This window comes from Epinephelus fuscoguttatus, linkage group LG17 (assembly GCF_011397635.1).
Source record: "Epinephelus fuscoguttatus linkage group LG17, E.fuscoguttatus.final_Chr_v1".
Classification (NCBI taxonomy): Eukaryota; Metazoa; Chordata; class Actinopteri; order Perciformes; family Serranidae; genus Epinephelus; species Epinephelus fuscoguttatus.
The window spans coordinates 5,843,266-5,862,077 of record NC_064768.1 but is presented as its reverse complement, the minus strand read 5'-3'; the positions used below and the strand labels follow the sequence as shown (position 1 = coordinate 5,862,077).

The following is an 18,812-nucleotide window of genomic DNA, read 5'->3' as shown; positions in this document are numbered from 1 at the left end:
AGTACAGGTGTTTTTTAATGTGTACCCAGGTGTTACAGTTATTTCTGTGTCACTGCATGTTTGTGTCTGGGTGCATCTTTAACCTGATTATATCACAACAGACAGCAGCTATGAGCTCGGAGAGTGTTTGTGAGTGAAGACGTGACACTCTGATTATTTCTGTTGCACCAAATCTCTCAGAGTGTCGGTGACTGACAGCTTCTCTCTCTGCGTGTGAATCCTACCCTTTGATTGGCTGTCAGGGGTGAACAGTCTCACTTCTGTTCACAATCCAAGCTCGAGGTCTCTCAAACTGCATGTAACCATAGCGACAGCACTGATGCTCAGCTGTTAACTCACTCGATGACCTCTGAAACTTTCAAGAAGTTCTGGAAACATCTCTCAAAGACCACCAGTAATTCTTTTCAAGGACCTTTAGAGCCTACTTAATGACCAATGGAAATTGTTCAAGGACATCTGGAACCTCCCTAGAACTGTCTATTCTAGGGTGCTGGGAGAAAAGGCTCTGGCTCCAGCTGACTGTCAAACCTTGGATTCAGGAAGAGCAAACCGGATGCTGTCCTGGTTGTGGAACAGCAGACCAGCTCTTTACCCTTGCAGGGCTGCTGGAGGGGTAGTGGGAGTTTGTCCATGTCTGCATGTATTTTGTGGACTTGAAAAAGACTTACAATTGTGTCTTCTCGGGAATCTTGTTTGGGGCACTGTGGAAATACAGGGGTCATTGCTACAAGCCATCAGGTCCCTGTATAACCAAAGTGAGAGCTGTGTCCACATACTCAGCACAAGGTCAAACAGGTTTACAGTGGGTGTTGGCCTCCACCAGGCTTGTCCCTGTCAGCAGTTTTGTTTCTGATATTCATGGACAGGATCTCAAGGCAATGTGGTTTGGTGACCTCAGAATTGCACCTCTGCTCTTTGCAGATGATGTGGTTCTGTTGTTTTCATCATTCCGTGACCTCCAGCATAAGCAGGATTTATACTTGCGTGGCAGACCCTATGCCATAACCTACCCACATGGCCTATGCTGTTGTGAGCATTAATACTTGTGCGTTGGTGTGTCTGTGTCACTCTGTAGTTACACCTCCAAAACACTGGTCGGCGGCGGGGCTGCAAAGTTTAGTTGATTAATACAATTTCAAACACAAGTACACAAATCAGGTTCATTATAACTTGCAGGATTCACACACAAAGCACTTGTCTTTTGCTGGACACATTTTCCCCAAAAATACAACATGCTAATGTTCTTAGCACAAGCCTATTGCATTTCACATTGTATAAATTAGCCTAGCAGCTAGCAGACTTTTCCTCTATTCATATGAAACCAGGAACAACAGCAACATTTAACAAAGATAACCTTACAGAATTCGGCTCCATTACAACTCACAAGCTTCACTGACAAAACAACTGTCTGATACTAAACACGTTTTCCGTATAAATACAACATTCTTACGTTATTAGCACAAGCCTACTGTATGGCATTTTACATCGTATAAATTAGATTAAATCACACACAAGATTTAAAATGCTATTTTGTGGAGGCTTTACTGCCTTCATAATTTTTGTTTCTTATCTGTCAAATTAAAGTAAATAACAGTTTTGTTCCCACTGTGGGAAATGGTTTCAGCTTACAAAAATGGACAGAAGGTCTGCGTTGCTGCAACGTGTAGTTACATTTCTGGGGAGGTGCATGTCAGGTTATGGCGTAGGGTAAGCTCTATGTCGATGCAGAGCCTATGTCATAGGTATGGCGTCAACTCGACGCAAAAGTATAAATCCCACAATACACTGGGCTGGTTTGCAGCCAAGTGTGAAGCGGTCAGGATGAGAGTCAGCACCTCTAAATCTGAAGCCATGGTTCTCTGCTGGAAAACTGTGCATTTCCTCTTCCGGGTGGGGAGAGAGTTACTGCCCAAAGTGAAGGAGTTCAGGTATCTCAAGGTCTTGTTCACGAGTGAGGGTAGAATGGAGCATCAGATGGATTGGCGGCTTGGTGCAGAGTCTGCAGTGATGCGGGCGCTGCCCCAGACTGTCGTGGTGAGCTTTTAGTAGTGACTGAAAGAATGAGATTGTGGAAATAAGCAGCTAAAATGAGTTTCTTCTATGGAGTGTCTGAGCTCAGCCTTAGAAATATGTTGAGGAGCTCAGATGTCTGAATGGAGTGGGTGCTGGACCCCAAAAAAAACCAAAAAACATCTGGCACAATAGAAAACGATTGAGTCCACACACCAAGCAGCTCCTCTTTGGAAGGATTTTAATGTAGAGTGATATTTCAAGCCCATGGTCTTCCTCAGATTTTGTCTCGAGATCCCCAGGAAGAGCTGGAAAGAGTTGCTGGGGAGAGGGAGGTCTGGAATACTTTACCCAGTCAACTCGGCCCACGATAAGCAGATGAAAATGGATGGAGGGACAACTGGAACCTTGTCAAAGACTACAGAAACCATATGAACACTGTTCCTTCAGGACCCCATTATCTCCTTAAGAACTCATGAAACCTCCTCCAGGACCTCTGAGTCCTTCTGAAGAATCTATATGGAACCTGGAACCTTTTCAAAGATCACCTAGCCTATTTAAGTACCTCCTGAATCTTCTCAAGGATCTCTATAGTAGGAAAAGGCCTACAACCTCATTGTCATTACACATCATTTATATTTTAATGGATACACTCTTTGTTTCATTGCTTCTTGTTTCCTTCTTATAGATTCATTGATATCTTGAAGGTTTGAATGTAATTCAGCCACAGGTATACAATTGGGTTTTTGTCTGTTTGCAGGTGAAAGACGAGCAGAAGGCACAGGAAGTGTTCGACCTGGCTGATTACGAGCGTTCGGAGGAGCTGAGGAAAGCAAAGAGTCGCAGCAAGAAAAATCATAGTCGCTTCACTTTGCTGCGCTGCAGACAGCCAGGAAACACTGTGAGTCACTTCATCCACACTGAAAACTCTTATTAGAGTTTAATTTTATGTAGGTACATAAAATTCAGTTGCTATCAAAAAAAAAAAACCCTTGCACCCTCTATAAAGCCCATGTCAGCCCCATAGACTTTAAATAATGAACATACCCACAGTGGTGTCATGCATTTGTTTGTGGACTCCTGTTTTGAAGCCTTGTCTGGTTGGCATCTTGGATTTTTGGAGCCAGAAGTGACCATATTTGGACGAGAGGTTGGAGGTAATGCTAGCTCCTAGCTTGATTAGCATGGTGCATTTACAGCTAATGCAAATTTTCGTGAGCAAGAAACAGGCTTAAAACCATTAAAACAAAATGTACCTCCTGAAAAGAATTAACATTCGACTTCATAGAGGGTCTTTTAGTACAACCAAATGCTAAAGACTTTTTTAGATGACCAAGACAATAAGGTTAGGCTAACCTTCATGAAATAGCGACAGCTAAGTCTATGCCTATACTGTGTGAGTCTGGGGTTATGCCATGGTTACCTTAACCAACGTTGTCAGCTTGAAAGTGGCTTGTCAACAAATGGAACCCACCTGTCACTCAAAGTGGCCACGCCCTTAATTGCGCATAACTTTGAGCCTTAATAACATTTAAACAGGTGAGATATACAAAAATACATCCCCTGTACAGTTGTCGTGAACAGGGAAATTAGCCACAGAGACTAAAACCATTTTTTGTACCAGGCTGTAAAGATGTTTATACAGGCTATAAAGTTTGACATTTTAACACGGGGGTCTGTAGGGATTGACTCACTCTTGGAGCCAGCCTCAAGTAAACATTAGTTGCTAAGCAACCTCCACAAGCACGGTACCATAGCCCCTTTACCTGAAATCCTGAGTGCAGAGCTGATCTTCTTCCAGGCGCTGTTCAGAAGTGTGTAGGCCTATCGTCAGTGAGACAGATGTAAAGCTCTGACAACTCTGCACTAAAATGATCAACTTCTCCTCCATATTTACCTCAGACGGATATTTACGGAAGGGAAAGATATCTGTTGCCTGTGATTTGTTGTTTCTCATCACAGCATGCAGTGCACGCTGCTGCATCCTAAAAGTTGAACTCAGTTTAGCTCAAAGTACAGTTGTCGCGCCCTGACAAATGGGCACTTGGGAACGCCTGCGCTCCGGAACGGTATTGCTCTGGTGTTTGAGTGCACCTGCCGCACGTCTCCATGCGGGTATTTGGTCATAACCTGATGATGGCGCTACATGAAAAGTCAGAGGATCCCCAGAGTTTTTACAGGTCATCCTCAGGGGAGTACGAATCACATTTCATCCCAATCCATCAAACATTTGTTGAGATATTTCAGTGAAGAAGTGTTTCTTTAGTGTTTCTGTCTTCATCTTCATCCTCTCATGTTAGCCCTCTGTGCACAGAGATTATTCTAACCCGCCTGACTCACATTACCACGTCATTGGTGGATTTCCACCTACATCTGTCTCAGGATTGGCGGATCAGCCTTTACATCACCCACCCGCCCAGCATTGACTGCAGTGATTGGTGGAGCTGTGCTGTTTTTTTTTTCTCCTCTGAAAAGATTTAATCCACAGAATCCCATTAGTCTGTCAGAGGACGAGTTACAGCTGAATAATCCCTGCAGAGTCCAAACACTTTCACATGTCAGTCTGCCTCTCTTTGCTGCAGATTATTACAGACACACACGAATGAAATATCATATATTAACTCAATTTGTAATTTACGGATTTCTATTTCTCAGAATACAAAGACAACCATGCAGCATCTCCTCATCCTCAGATCTGTCAGGAGTTACAGTAACTGAATTACATTCCTCTTACCTGAACATCAGTTGGTATATTAAAATAAACATATCAGACATGAGCTTCACTGATAATTAACAACAAAGAACTGCATGCAGTGGTTATGTAGTATTAAGACAACTCTTTAAAATACTAACAAACATTCAATCTGCCATAAACCTAAATTAGAAGATAATCTACACAATAGATTAACTAAAGTCTAGAAGAATATTAGTTTTAATAACAGAAGATGAACATTAAGTACACAGGAGAACATACAACATAACAATAGCAGCTCCAAATACCTTTAGTTAAATATACAGTGAATAATAGCTTGATTACACATTAAATGTATTAAAAATACATACATATAGTGAAGATAATAACTGGGCTTTGGAGTTGCAAAACAGCTAATAACATTAGCAAAACTTAAATAACAACATTAAGTAAAATTATTATGATTATTAAAAATAGTAATAGTAAACAACATCTTCACGTGAGAAAAGACAGTGAAATACATTTCTATTTACAAATTATAGTGTCTGCATACCAGGCGTTAAGTCAAACATGTTCTCAGTGGGTGTTGCCCTCCGCCAGGGTTGTCCCTTGTCACCGATCCTTTTTGTGATACTCATGGACAGGATCTCGAGGTGCAGCCGGGGGAAGGGGGAAGGGGGAAGGGGTCTGGTTGGGGACCTCAGAATCTCACCTCTGCTTTTTGCAGATGATGTGGTTCTGTTGGCTTCATTACATGATGACCTCCAACATGCACTTGGGGTGGTTTACAGCCAAGTGTGAAGTGGTCAGGATGAGAGTCAGCACCTCCAAACCCGAGGCCATGGTTGGCCTGACACCGGTGGATTGCCCCCTCTGGATTGGGAGAAAGTTCCTGTCTCATGCAAAGGAGTTCAAGTATCTTGGGGTCTTGTTAACACATGAGAGTAGAATGGAGCGTGAGGAGGATAAGCAGTTTGGTTTGCAGTGATGCGGGCGTGGTGCTGGTCCATCGTGATGAAGAGGGAGCTGAGCCGGAAAGCAAAGCTTTGGTTTACTGGTCAATCTACGTCCCAACCCTCAGCTATGGTCATGAGCTCTGGGTAGTGACCAGAGATCATGGATACAAGCAGCTGAAATGAGTTTCCTATGTGGGATGGCTGGGCTCAGCCTTAGAGAATGGGTAAGAAGCTCAGACATTCGGAGGGAGCTTGGAGTAGAGCCTCTACTCCTACAGCTTCTTATCTACACTAACCACACCATTGCTTTAAGATATTTTAGACTCTTAACATAGCTACATTTAATTAATGCCACATTAGCTACATCAAAGAAGTTTAATTCTACTAAACAACACTAGCTACACCAAACCAGTTTTATTCCACTAGCTATTTTAGACTTTAGCTACAGCTACACAAATAACTTTGTACACTACATTCAAACATTGTTTAGCAACATCATCACCATCATCAAACTCAAGTCCCTGTGTTTTAGTGTTTTTGTGTTCTGTATTGTGTTTTTTGTGTTTTACTGTATACTCAGGGAAACCTACTCTTATTGTTTTACACTGCAGGACAATAACCATTAAGTATATTCTATCCTGGTCTGTTCTGTTCTATTCTATCTTATCAAATAACTTTGTTTAAATTGGCTCCAACAACTTTGCTTGAAACAGTTGTCAGGTGTTGCCTGAAAATTTGTTATGTCTGGCTGGTTAAGGCCTGGGCTTGTAAACATATGTATCTGTATCATACACCAAAGATACTGAAGTTTTTTGTTTTGCAGGTTCCCAACCTCGTATTTCTAGCGGTGAGTCCTGAGGAAAAGGAATCATGGGTCAACGCCCTCAATGTGGCAATCATCAAAGCCAAGAACCGCATTTTAGACGAGGTATGGGCATCTTGTCTCTTGACATTTAGTCATTGTTAAACTTGATGAAACTGATAAAATTGTTAAATACCTTATTAAAGGTAAGGTAAAAGCTTTTCAACAATATATAGGTTTCACCTTGATGCAGGGGAGGCATGGTTGGCACTACTGATGAATTGTTTTGGGGTTGTAAAACTCATTTTAATATTTCAGAGGGAACTAAATTCAGTTTCAATGTCTTTGTCCAGGTGACTATCGGGGAGGACAGTGCCCTGGTTCATCCCACCAGAGACCGGGCAAAGATCCCTCATGGCCGCCGGTTGCCGACCAGAGGGCACCTCATGGCCGTGGTACTGGGATCTCTTGATATCTTTTTCATATTGTAATTTGAAATCTCTCCGTTTTCCTTAATCAGACCTTTTTAATGCATGACACTATTAACGTTACCTTTAAAATCTAAAATGTATGATCACTCACCCCAGGCATCCACCTCCTCCCATGGCATGCTGACCCTTGACCTGGTTGCTGAGGAGGATGGCTTCTCCCCGGGCTATGAAGGCAGCTCCCGGGATTCCTGGGAGAACTTACAAATCGACCTGCAGAGGGGTGGTTCGTGTGGACAGGTGGCAGCAGTTGGATCTTTGGGGGTTCGTCAGCGAGCTGGCACTGACGTGTCAAAGCTACGGGTGACCTCCAAGGAGTCCAAGGTGAAGACCAGCAGTCTGCCCAGGGGGAGTGAGCTGTCCTGGGGCAAACATTCCCACTTGGAGGTCTCTAAGATCCACAAACCCCAGCAGGTGCAGGTTGGGAAACTACTATTATCCCTGTAGATCATAGCTTCTGCTACACAAACCAATACTCATTTTATGAATATAAATGAACTAATTTTTTTTGTCAAACCCGGAACATCTCCTACTTACCATCGAACCACAGATATAAACAGCAGACTTGTGTTACCTTTCAGGTCCTTCAGGCTCAGTCGCGAACGCCACAGCCAGGGAAGAGGTTCAGCATGCAGGGCCGGAGTCGCTGTGCCTCTATGGATGAAGTTCTCTCCTCCAGGTACACAAAGACCTGATTGTAAAACCAACCATCACAACACAGCTTCTATCCCGGCAAACCACATCCACATGAGCAAATTCTGAATACCTCACCACTGGTGCATTCAGGGATTCACTTTAACATAGCAATATAAAGATGTAATGGATTATCTATCCCTTCATACAGTTTCTATGTATTATTCATGTCTGGGTCATGGTGGCAGCAGGCTGAGCAAGGTAGCCTACTTGTCAGTTTTCCTAGTGGTGTCTTCCTATTTTTCTGGGTGTTTTCAAGACAATCCTAGATCACACGGGAAATATGGTTACACCCAGTTGAACGTGCCTGGAAAATGTCTCAAGGAAGTCGCCCAGGAGGCAACCTGAACAGATGCTTGCACAACCCCAACTGGCTCCTTTAGCCCAACTCTTAACCCTATCTCTTAGGGTACTTTCAGACCTAGAATTGTCTTGCTTTGGTCCAAATCAGGGACTAATTTTGTTACAAAGTTGCATAATTGCTTAGAGTTAGTTTGTGTTCTCACAGCAGCATTTACAAGCCAACCAGATGAAATGCCTTGCATGAGAAAGCTGCTCTTGATTGGTCAGAATTTCCATTCAGGAAGAATCCAGGAAATAAACAAAACGTGGAGAAGAGTACACTTGCAAGATAAATGCGATACTTTCTAATGTCACAATAGAGAGACAACTACGCTGGTCATCGTTTACTATATTGCTTGCATTGTTCATTTTTAGACTCACAAGTCAGTCTTTAGACGCTTTGCTTAACTAAAGACTGATGTCTTTCTCCATGATTTTGTGTTTAGATGGGCGGATACTATTTCAGAGTTTAAAAAAAACCCCCTACGTTGCAGAACCAATAGTAAATCTGCAGGGCGGTCCTTCAGTGGCTCGCTGAACTCTAGTGCTCGTAAACATAGTCCGACTGTGTTAAAAATTTTAAACAAAGTCGCTGTAAGTCCTTCGTTTCCACAATCTTGTGGACTGAGCACACGTTTGATAAAACTGAGTTAAATCTCTCGGCATCCATTTTCAAGGTCTCTGTGTGTTTGTTTCCTTGCAGACGAGAAAAGGGTGAGCGCACATTTCCGGGAGGGCGTGTCCTTTTCAAAAATGCAAGAGGCGTTGCTTTGTTGCCGGCCGTTTTCTCCGGTGTGTTAAACACAGTTTAGAAAGGAGTGTCCCCAGACTATCAGAAGGGGGAGATCTCTGATTGTCTGGTGGCGAGACTTTTCATTTTTGGCAAACCATACAGTTTGAAAACGAGGCATGGCTCCAACTAGAAAACAATGTTTAATGCCCCAGATGTGCATATTAAGGCAGTACAGGAGCAGGCACACATTGATAATCCTCCAGGACTGTAACATGTTCATGATTGTTTAACCCAAACAATGCATAATGTGACTGCAGTTGGTTCAGATCTTGGTAGGAACACACTCTAACCTCAAATGTACCGCACCAGTTTGTTTGTAACTGGTGTGCACCTGAGTGCGATTGCTGTGTTCACACTTGAACAAACAAACCCCAGGGGGCAAACGAACTTGAGTTTGAACTGAATCAATCAGGGCAGGTGTGAAAGCACCCTAAGGTAGCTTAGATACCCTGCATTCAATCATGATTTTTGTAACTACCAAAAGGTTGGAATGCAGACAGACGAAAATTACCATGACAGTCTCGCTAAGGGTCAGCATTGCTGCTGACTGCACTTGTCCACAAGTCCACTTGGTTTGTGATTTGTTTGTGAGTAGGGTAACTTGGATTGTCTACGCATAGCAAATTTTAAATAATGGCAAGACGATTTTCACAGAAATGAAGTGAGAACAATGGCTGCTTGGAAGAAAGAAAAAAATTAATGGATAATTTTGAAACTATCAGCATAAAGGGAAAGTATTTGGGACTCAGGTTATGGTCTTGCTAAGTTTACTTCTGGTGTTTAACTATAACATTTCAAAATTAAAAGTCTTTTTATTTATCTCTAACTTTTTCTTTTGTCTATGTTGTCTCTCTCCTCTTCCTCCTTACCTTCTTCAGACCAGCGATGATTCGCTCCGAGTTGCGCTCAGCTCTTCAGCGTTGTCCAACCGAAGAGGAGGCTGGGGGCGGGGCTTCAGTGCAGCCAGTCGGTCAGCTGCAGAGTCTCATCGCCCAGAGGATGCAGAGAGCTCAGGAGCTGCTGGAGGAGATGAGACTGCAGGTACAACCGCTTCTTCCATGAATTCATTGAGCTTGGCTGGTTGGTTTTTGATTGACTGGCTGTATGATGGGACAGTTTGGTCACCAGAAGCAAATACTTAAATGCAGAAATTAATAAATGTACTTCAGTTAAGGCTAACGTTGTCTGTCATGATTGACAGGAGCTGCAGAAGGCCAAAGCAGAAAGAGAACGAGGAGGCAGTTCACCCTACCTGAAGGGCATCGACTCCCCTCGCCTCCACCACCTCAGGGGCTCAGACTCTCCTCACTCCAGGTTGGTTTTATTATTTTTACTAATATGTAATAATATTTTGACCTCCATAGGTCTTTGGAGTCTTTCTATCTGTGACACAAAATGTCTCACATACACTTGATCAGGTTTTACTTACACTTCCAAGTCACTGTAATCACTGTGATCAGTCCTCTGAGTACTCCGACGAAAATGGACTATTACTTGACTTACACCCTTAACTTCCTTGTGGAGGACAGCTCAGCAACAGTCTTGGATGAATCATAGAGGTTTCATCTTAACTACCTGGACCTAGCTTCATCCAGAACCCTGTTGACCACCAGGTTTTTGGTCCAACCAGGCCTTAATGGTAACTGTAAAAGCTCTGGCTCTTATCTAATCTTAAACTGCCTGCAAGATATTCCTTAAGGTGCGGACACACCAAACCATCAACAAAGAACTAGCGGCGAAGAAAGCCAACTGTTGCGTCGTCTACGTCACCTCAAGTCGCCTCACGTCGCCTCACGTCGCCCTGTGTCAGTTGCATTTGAACACACTACACGGACTACATCCGACGGCCAAGTAGCACGTACATTCTGTGCCTGCGTGAGAGAGAGCGTAGTGACAGAGTGGTACATCCTGTCAGCTGAGGGGTTTCTATCTGCAGCCGAGCACTGGTGTTTCCTCTGCAGGCTCCACTTCACTCAGCTGCCTGACAAACCCGCTGCTTCTTCCCATTTTAACCTGAATAACAAACCAGGGCTCGGTGCTCCTGTTGGATCCAAACGGAGAGCCGGGGCTAGCTGGGAGGCTAGCGGAGGCTAACTGGCTGTGCTTCCCTCCAGTCATGCTGGACGTTGTTGACACACTGCTACTCACCAGAGACAGATGGACAAATGCTCCGCAGCTGAAATGGAGCGCCTGTAGTTGGTGTCCTGCTGGGAGATCCTGGCGCCAACCCTCGCCAACAGGTCCTCAAACTGGGCCCCAGTCAGCCTGAATTACCTCTGAAAGCGGCTATCATCCAGACGGAGTTCCTGGAGGAGGTGGTGAAACTCGCCGAGCTGGATGCACTAATGCAGGATAGGGTGAACCCAAAAACGACGGCGTTTGGCCCTCCGACGCATCTGGGACTTCAGAGCAGGTACAAAGCAGCGATGGTGGTTATCTCAGCCATGGTCATCAGTGACGTCTTGATGCCCTGACGTCCAGTTGTTGATGCCGAGATGGGAGAGAAACTTAGTGCGGCTACCCAGAGCTATATGATACTACGTATCTACTCTACAGAGACCGCAACAAAAAGGAGCAGGCTTGGGTGAAAGTCGCAGAGGAGACTGGTCTACTTGGTAAGTTCTGTAAATATGTGTCCTTAATTAGTTTGCAGAATGGTTGTACTATGAACGTTAGCACTAGCTTAGCTCCAGTTAGCACAGCCGGCTTCCCTGCTACTTGCGAGAATGACGCAATAACGCAAATTAACAAAATGGTCAGGCGTCTAAACTCACTCGTTACGCGCGGCGCGTTACTTGCGTTACGAGCGAGTAATTCGCTTCACTTGCGCCCGGTGTGAACGCTATATTATTCAGGTTAAAGTGGGAAGAAGCAGCGGATCTGTCAGGCAGCTGAGTGAAGTGGAGCCTGACAGTGTGTTCACACCTGCGTAAGTAAAATATTCGCCTCACTCTACTCGCGCGAGTTTGACCACTGGAATATTTGTTTTTACTCCCGACATTCACGCGAGTCATTCATGCGAGTCACAGTGTGTTCACACCGCTAGTAAATCAGACAAGTATGCCGGCCAGAAAGCAAGCTTCATCAGTTGTGCTAACTGGGGCTAATGCTAGTGCTAATTTTGTTGATAGAAACGTACAGCCGATAGTTGGAATCAATTTTCAAAACTTACCAGGCAGACCAACCTCCTCACTCACTTTCCTCCACGCCAGGTCTTTCTTGGTCCGAAGCTTATAATTTGGGGACATAACGTCATAAAGCTCAGGGTGGCCACAAACAGCTATTATTAGCTTGTCCTCCATTTTCGGAACAACGTGGGGCAGTTGTTGACCACTGAGGTCCATCCAGATGTGGCAGAGAAGTGTGTGAAGGCTGCCTGCGTTCTCCATAACCCAGACACCTGCAGTGAGGGCGAGCATCCCAGTCACCGTCGGTGAAGTGGAGCCTGCATTTAGTATTAGCACCAAAATAAATATCCATCTGTCTCCAGTGAGTTTTATGTCTTTACATTGACTTTGTATGTAATCTTATTGCGCGAAAAATTCGCCTCGCGCCTGGGGTGAACACACTGTGAGGAGGAAGCACAGGTTAGCCCCGGTCTCACTACAGGCAGATTCACTCGCTACAGGGGTGAGGAAATAAAACCTGAACAGCTAATCAGAGTGATGTCCTCAAGCTCCATCAACATGCTCCATCAGTCGAAAAGCTGCCGACGCCGACACCTAAGTGCTGATGGTGCGGGACACACCGCAAAAACTAGGGCGACAGACGCTCACCGACGGCCCGACTTTAGACGACAGCCGACCATCGGCTTGGTGTGTCAGGTAGGGGCGAAAATCCCATTTCATAGTTGGGGGAGACAATAAACAGTAAAATTTTAGAGAATAATTCCAGGGGGGACAAGGGAAAAAAGTTGTAGCCTGTCTTTTATACAGCATCTTTTACCGCAATTTGACGCTTTAATCTTCTCTCTTTCTCTCCAACAGGCAGGCATAGGACCTTTCTTAGCACTGGCTAAGTCCACCTGCACATGTCCAGATTTAAAACAAAATGATTGAAATCAAATTAACATGTACACATGTAATAAAGTAATTATCAGGCAAAAATCTAAGTTTGTTTATCAGATTTCTCATAATCAGATAACTGCCTTTTTCCAGATGAAAGATATCAGATTATGGTATTTACACGCCCACTTGATCTCCCTCTCTCTCTCTCTCTCTCTCTCTCTCTCTCTCTCTCTCTTTCTCTTATTCTCCTTTGAAACCTGTCTTGCAGTGTTGAGCTGTCAGCATGTTCAAATCAAAGGTTTTAAAAAATGTTATCAAAAGTAATGATAATTATAATTATTGCATTATACTGTATTAGTCCTTACCCTACCTGTATACAAGTTCTTCTTTATTCACCCAGCAATACAAACAATGGTATTAGGTGGAAGGTGGCTGTTCGTAATAAATTGCTATTTTTTGACTTTAAACATTTATTTCAGCATTGCAAGTTATTGATAACGAGAGAGTCAAGACTAGGGTGACCATATTTTGATTTCCAAAAAAGAGGACACTCGGCCCGGCCATGAGATAGCCTACTCGCAGTTTACTCAAAGATGCCTTTTCATTTCAATATATTTAAAATTTATATGTATGGATAAAAAATTCAGTTATATTACAAAATAATATCTCTCAAAGACAGAAATTCAGATAGGCCCCTATAGATAGGGGACACATACACACACTACAGTGTGGCTACCCGATCCGAGCCCGATGGGTCCCGACGGTAGGCCTACCCGACGGGTTGGGCTGGGTTTGGTCAAAAATGTATAAACTGTATTCGGGCTCAGGGCGGATTCGGTCAGCTGTCAGTGAAAATGTAGTGTAAAAATAAATTTATAAGTTTATTGCTTGGGGACCAGGACTGTTATTTACATGACAACACCTGAACAGAACACACACACACATTGGCTGTTTGTTTCTACCTCTCCCCTCGCTGGAAGCCTCGGACCTTCCGCCGCCCGCCTTGATTAAACGTTGAAAATAAAATAAAAGAGAGAGACAAGTTTTCCTATTTTATCTTATTTTGTTATATATTTATGTTAGGAAAACCGGACATTATCATCAATTTATAAACACCCCTCGGATGCCCTGGACAGGACGTGAAAAGTGGACATGTCCGGGCAAAAGAGGACATTTGGTCAGCCTAAGACTCAAGCCAGCAGCAGCCACATGTAGAAAAGTGGATATACAGTGAATGTCTATACTTATGAGAAATGGCTTAACAACTAAACATTTCCTGCAATTAAACTGGTAAACTTGTTTATAAACAGTGTGCTGTGAGATCTGCCGCTGCGCACCTCACAACTGTGAGTAATAGTCGCGCGTAATGACTGCTCCTCGTCAGTTAGACTGCACGTCTCTCATGTTTGTCTCACTGACAGGTGGAGAGCCTACAGACATTAGCTACGAGCCGCTGCGCCACTGACTGCTCTTGTCCTGTCCTCTCCCTCTTCTTTCTCTCCTGTCCTCTCTATCACTAAACTCTGAGCTTAATCATTAGCTTTTAGCTTAGCAGCACTCGTAATTGAGTAGGCTTTTGAACAATGCAGGAGAAATGTTGCAGACATTTTATATTATCAGCCTGGGCCTGGGGCTTGTTGTAACAGTAAATGGGATGTGTTGTAACTTGTGTAAGTTAAACTATGTCTGCGTGAGTGTACATCTTACCCCCCGATAGGTGATGTGGGCAGCGGTTCCAGCCACACACGCTGCTACTGCTGCGGCTGCTAGCCCTACCCGTTGGAAAGAGTGTGAGATATACCACTACTAGGAATGGGAGGGGGGGACTAAATCTTTTAATCCCCAGCTACTGTCATACAAGCGGGTCCATGTCATTGGTTCGATAGCCCATTGGTTCGACATCCCATTAGTCCAACTGTCTGCGGTGCTGAACGGCTCGCGGCGGGCATATGGTGTGCCGCGACCGGCTTGAGGCGGAACAGGCTCACGGCTTATGTGTTTGTCACTTTCTTTTTCATTTTAACCCACACCATGATCTTTTCCTGACCCTAACCAAGTGGTTTTTGTGCCTAAACCTAACCAGACCTTAACTACAGGAGATCATGATGATTTCGGAACAGACTTCGGAACAATGAGTTTAATATGGTCGGAACAATGGGATGTCGAACCAATGGGCTGTCGAACCAATGCGCAGTTCCCCATACAAGCCCGGTCTCACTCCAGAGTTTTGAAATCTGGTGCTTGGGCAGTGACTTGCTGCATCAGAAACCAACGGAAAAAGGCGTCCTTTAATGTCAGCATGATATGCAGCCGGTTGCCATTATAGTTTAACAGCGCCCAGCAACATCAGGGGGAAACACAACGGGACAAGGACGAAAGTTAAGCAGCGAAAGTTTGACTGGGGCAGGCAGGAAGGGTGGGTCCAACAAATACAGACTTTCACCCGAGAGAGTGGTGTTCGTGTCCCATAAGATTCTAAAGCCAACCCCTTTTCTTTTATCCTAAACCCACACACGTGCTTTTGTTACCTAAGCCTAACCACGTGTTTTTGTTGCCTAAACCTAATCATGTGTTATTGTTGCCTAAACCTGACATGTTTTTGTTGCCTAAATCTGATGTGTTTTTATATCCTGAACCCAACCACATGCTTTTGTTGCTTAAACCTAACCATGTGTTTTTGGTGCCTAACCCAACCACGTGTGTTAGTTGTTGGAATTAAAAAGATGTCATTTCATGTTGTTGTACTCACATAGTGTAGTTATTTTAAAAGAGACTGGATGTAAATGGTAAACGTCCTGTGAAAACTGAAGTGTATTTGAAAAGAAGACAATGCATGTAACAGGCAGAACTTAACACGGTGTCCAAGGACATCAACAACCAACACACCCTGGGTGTATGTGGACGTGGAAAGTCCATGACCAAACGTCGATATGTGAGTTCAGAGTGAGAATGTGTTGGTCATGCACACAATTTACAAGTCATTGCAAGAAGTGGGCATGGTTTTTGGAATGATTAGGAAAGCACCAAATATGTGGTCAAGCCCCCTGAATATCGAGATGGTTGGATATATTGAAGCATACAGAGGTTTTAAATGCCTGCAGCCAAGTTTTAATTGCCAAATGTACAGCCAAGTCCTGTTGGTTTGAACACTGCAGCTTGTGCAGTTAAAATTTAAAATTTGTCCTGTCATATCAAGTAGAATCAACGTTTAACTGATTTTTGTTGTCCCCTGTAGCAGGTCATCTGGATCTCCGCGAAGCAGGAGCAGCGACTCTCCTCGACTGCGGGGCAAAGAATCTCCTCGTCTGAGAGGAAGAGAGTCTCCTCGATCCAAAGCCAAGAGGAATCGCTCCAAAGGAACCGAATCGCCTCGCTCCAGAGGATCCCATTCACCTGCCGCTAAAACAAACGACTCTCCCCGACTGAAAGATTCACCCTGTCTGAATGCCACCAACTCTCCTCGGACAAAGAGCTCCGACACAGTCCATTCACCAAAACTCAAGGGATCGTCCACCTCTTCTTGTCCCAACAAGGAGTACAACTCTCCTGTACAGCAATCACATGAATCACCTCCAAGTGTCGGAGGATCTGGTTCCTCTCAGGTTAAAGGATCTGATTCACCACAGGGGAGTGAAACAGACTCCCCTCATTTGGGGAACAGCAAGGGGTCACCCTGTCAAAGTCAGAAGAACTCCCCGAGTCTTTCTGGATCGTTCGAGTCCCCGCAGCCCAAAACCCCAGACAAACACCGCTTGTCTCCACCTCTGCCCTCCTCGCTTCCCTCCCTGCTGTCAGAGGACCTGGAGGTTGAGAGAAGGCGTGAGGAGGCAGAGCGCCTCCTGGAGGAGGCTGTGTCATCTTGGAAGGAGGCGCAGGAGGTCCTGCAGGAGGTGAAGGAGCTGCAGAGCCAGACACTGCGGCGGCAGCGCAGGAGGACCTATGAGAAGATGACAACAGCAGCGGCGGCTGGTTTGCCCACAGTGACTGTACCAGCAGATGAGGATGACACGCCTACCTCACCAACATCACCTGAGGAGGATGACGAGTCCGAGACACCTTGATGAGGATTTTGTTTTTACAAATATTCATTGGATTGAATTTTCTCAGTGGGAGTAGCAGCATTTTTCAGCATGCAGACGGATTTGCAGAATTTTGGGATTTTTAATTCTGTTCCTCAAATGTTTTTCATCTTTTAATCTGGGGATGGTGGGATGCACGTGAACACTTAAGCAAATGTGGATAATTTTGAAACCAGCGATACAGTTCTTCCCAGGAGGTTTAATGACTTTAATCCTCCACAGTGCACAGACTGTCATCACTCAGATGCCCTCTCACTTCTGCTGCCCTTTTTATTCCATAAAGTCTCTTTGTGTGACAGATGTGTCACATTTAATTTGAGCAAATACAATTTTAATGGAGAGGCACTCCCCTTCACCTTCTCTAATGGTGCTGCACGTTTTTCTTCTTTGTCTTTTATCGCTGAAAGTGAAGTGAAAAGCCTCTCTGTCAAATTCAAAGACAAGTTCTTCCCCAAGAGTCTTTTGGAAGAGATATTCAGGGTTTTGTGAAGATGAAAAAAGACAGTTTGTCATTTAAAGAGACTTTTTTTTCCAAGCAAAGATGTCAATATTTATACAATGGGAAACTTTTTCAATATGACAAAAACATGAAGGCACCGAAGAGCATTATGTTTCCTAAGGGCACAGTGGTGTTTGGTGGGATTCACCAAATATGGACTTCCAATATTGACACTGATTACTAAGAATTTAAATATCTGTTACCTGATTTATTTACTAATATATATTATGTCTTCTTGTGTGATATTTCTGTTAAAATAATCTAAATTGTCAATCTCTGATTTAGTTGTAGCCCACTTTATCCTTCCCAAAACATCCCTCTTGCTCACTGTTCACTGTTGATATTTTTAATCTCACAGACCTTTGACAAGCTTCAAGAAAAAATCAGGGAGTTTAATTTTCTACACCATGAAGAGAGAATAAGCAATAATGTCAGTGAGAAACAAAGAATATGTCTTCTCTGACACTGTACTCGCTAATGTAACAGAACAAAAAGCATGGCTTCATTAACCTGCTTGGGGGCAAACTGATGTAAACTCCTGCTCCTCCCACTCTCTGTGCAATATGTACCTTTTTTCTTTGCCGAAATACTACTTGGCTCCTGATTTGCTGTGTGGTTAATATAAGATTAAATGAAGAATACATACAAGGTTAGTACAAATCTGAAACCATGAGGATTTTAAAAACGGAACATTTACAAGACAGAATCTCCAGATCAGGTAATTCAGCAGCACCCAGCTTATTTTATCAGCTGATATTTGTGCTTTAGTGCTGCATCAATTTAATTAGCACAAATAGTACCCTAACTGTTTTTAAAGGACGACCTAAAAAATCTAATGAAATTGATTTTTTTCTTCACAGTTTCTTCTTAATATAAATCTAGAACAAAGGAAACACTCTGCACATCTATTAAACAAGACAGGTGTGTTGGAGAGAGAAGACCAAAAAGTTCAAAAAGTTGCAAAAGGACTCCACACACTGTTTAACTTGCAATGTATAATTTATTTAAGATAAGATAAGATAAGATATACTTTATTGATCCCCCAGGGGGGAAATTCAAGTGTCAGAGCAGCACAAGACAAAATCAAAGGACATTAAATAGAATAAGATTAAAGAGAGGAAAAAAAAATGTAAAAAAATTAAAGATAATGATAGATAAATAAAAGATAAAATAAAATTGTTACATCAACTGCGACGTTTCGGTACTAGACCTTCAGGCAAACAGTTTTTTGTTCATGAGAAGCCATCTTAAATAGGGAGTGGTCATTTCTACACAACCAATCCCATTCCCACATGCAAACACAGAGGGACAAAATCATCATTGGGTTATTCAAACACACAACAGAGACAGCAAAAAAACACACCCCTATCAGCCTACTTACAAAGGGAATCTGTTATATTTGCTGTAGAAATATCTAGAAAAAAATATTTATTTGTAATTGATTCACTATA

General features: G+C 43.5%; 1 protein-coding gene across 2 annotated transcripts in view; it reads left to right on the top strand.

Moving 5' to 3' along the window:
* LOC125904261 (pleckstrin homology domain-containing family O member 1-A-like) overlaps positions 1 to 18,608 on the top strand; it is a 36,551-nt gene extending 17,943 nt beyond the window's left edge. Inside the window, exons 3-10 of one of the 2 annotated variants that reach the window (XM_049601570.1) lie at positions 2,771 to 2,911; positions 6,482 to 6,586; positions 6,814 to 6,915; positions 7,048 to 7,368; positions 7,530 to 7,627; positions 9,655 to 9,817; positions 9,978 to 10,090; positions 16,022 to 18,608. In XM_049601570.1, the coding sequence (XP_049457527.1) occupies positions 2,771 to 2,911; positions 6,482 to 6,586; positions 6,814 to 6,915; positions 7,048 to 7,368; positions 7,530 to 7,627; positions 9,655 to 9,817; positions 9,978 to 10,090; positions 16,022 to 16,844 (1,866 nt within the window). In that variant the 3' untranslated portion in view covers positions 16,845 to 18,608. Of the gene's footprint in view, positions 1 to 2,770; positions 2,912 to 6,481; positions 6,587 to 6,813; positions 6,916 to 7,047; positions 7,369 to 7,529; positions 7,628 to 9,654; positions 9,818 to 9,977; positions 10,091 to 16,018 lie in introns of both variants that reach the window. The other variant, XM_049601569.1, reaches the window with a different exon arrangement.
* Positions 18,609 to 18,812: the final 204 nt, after the last annotated feature.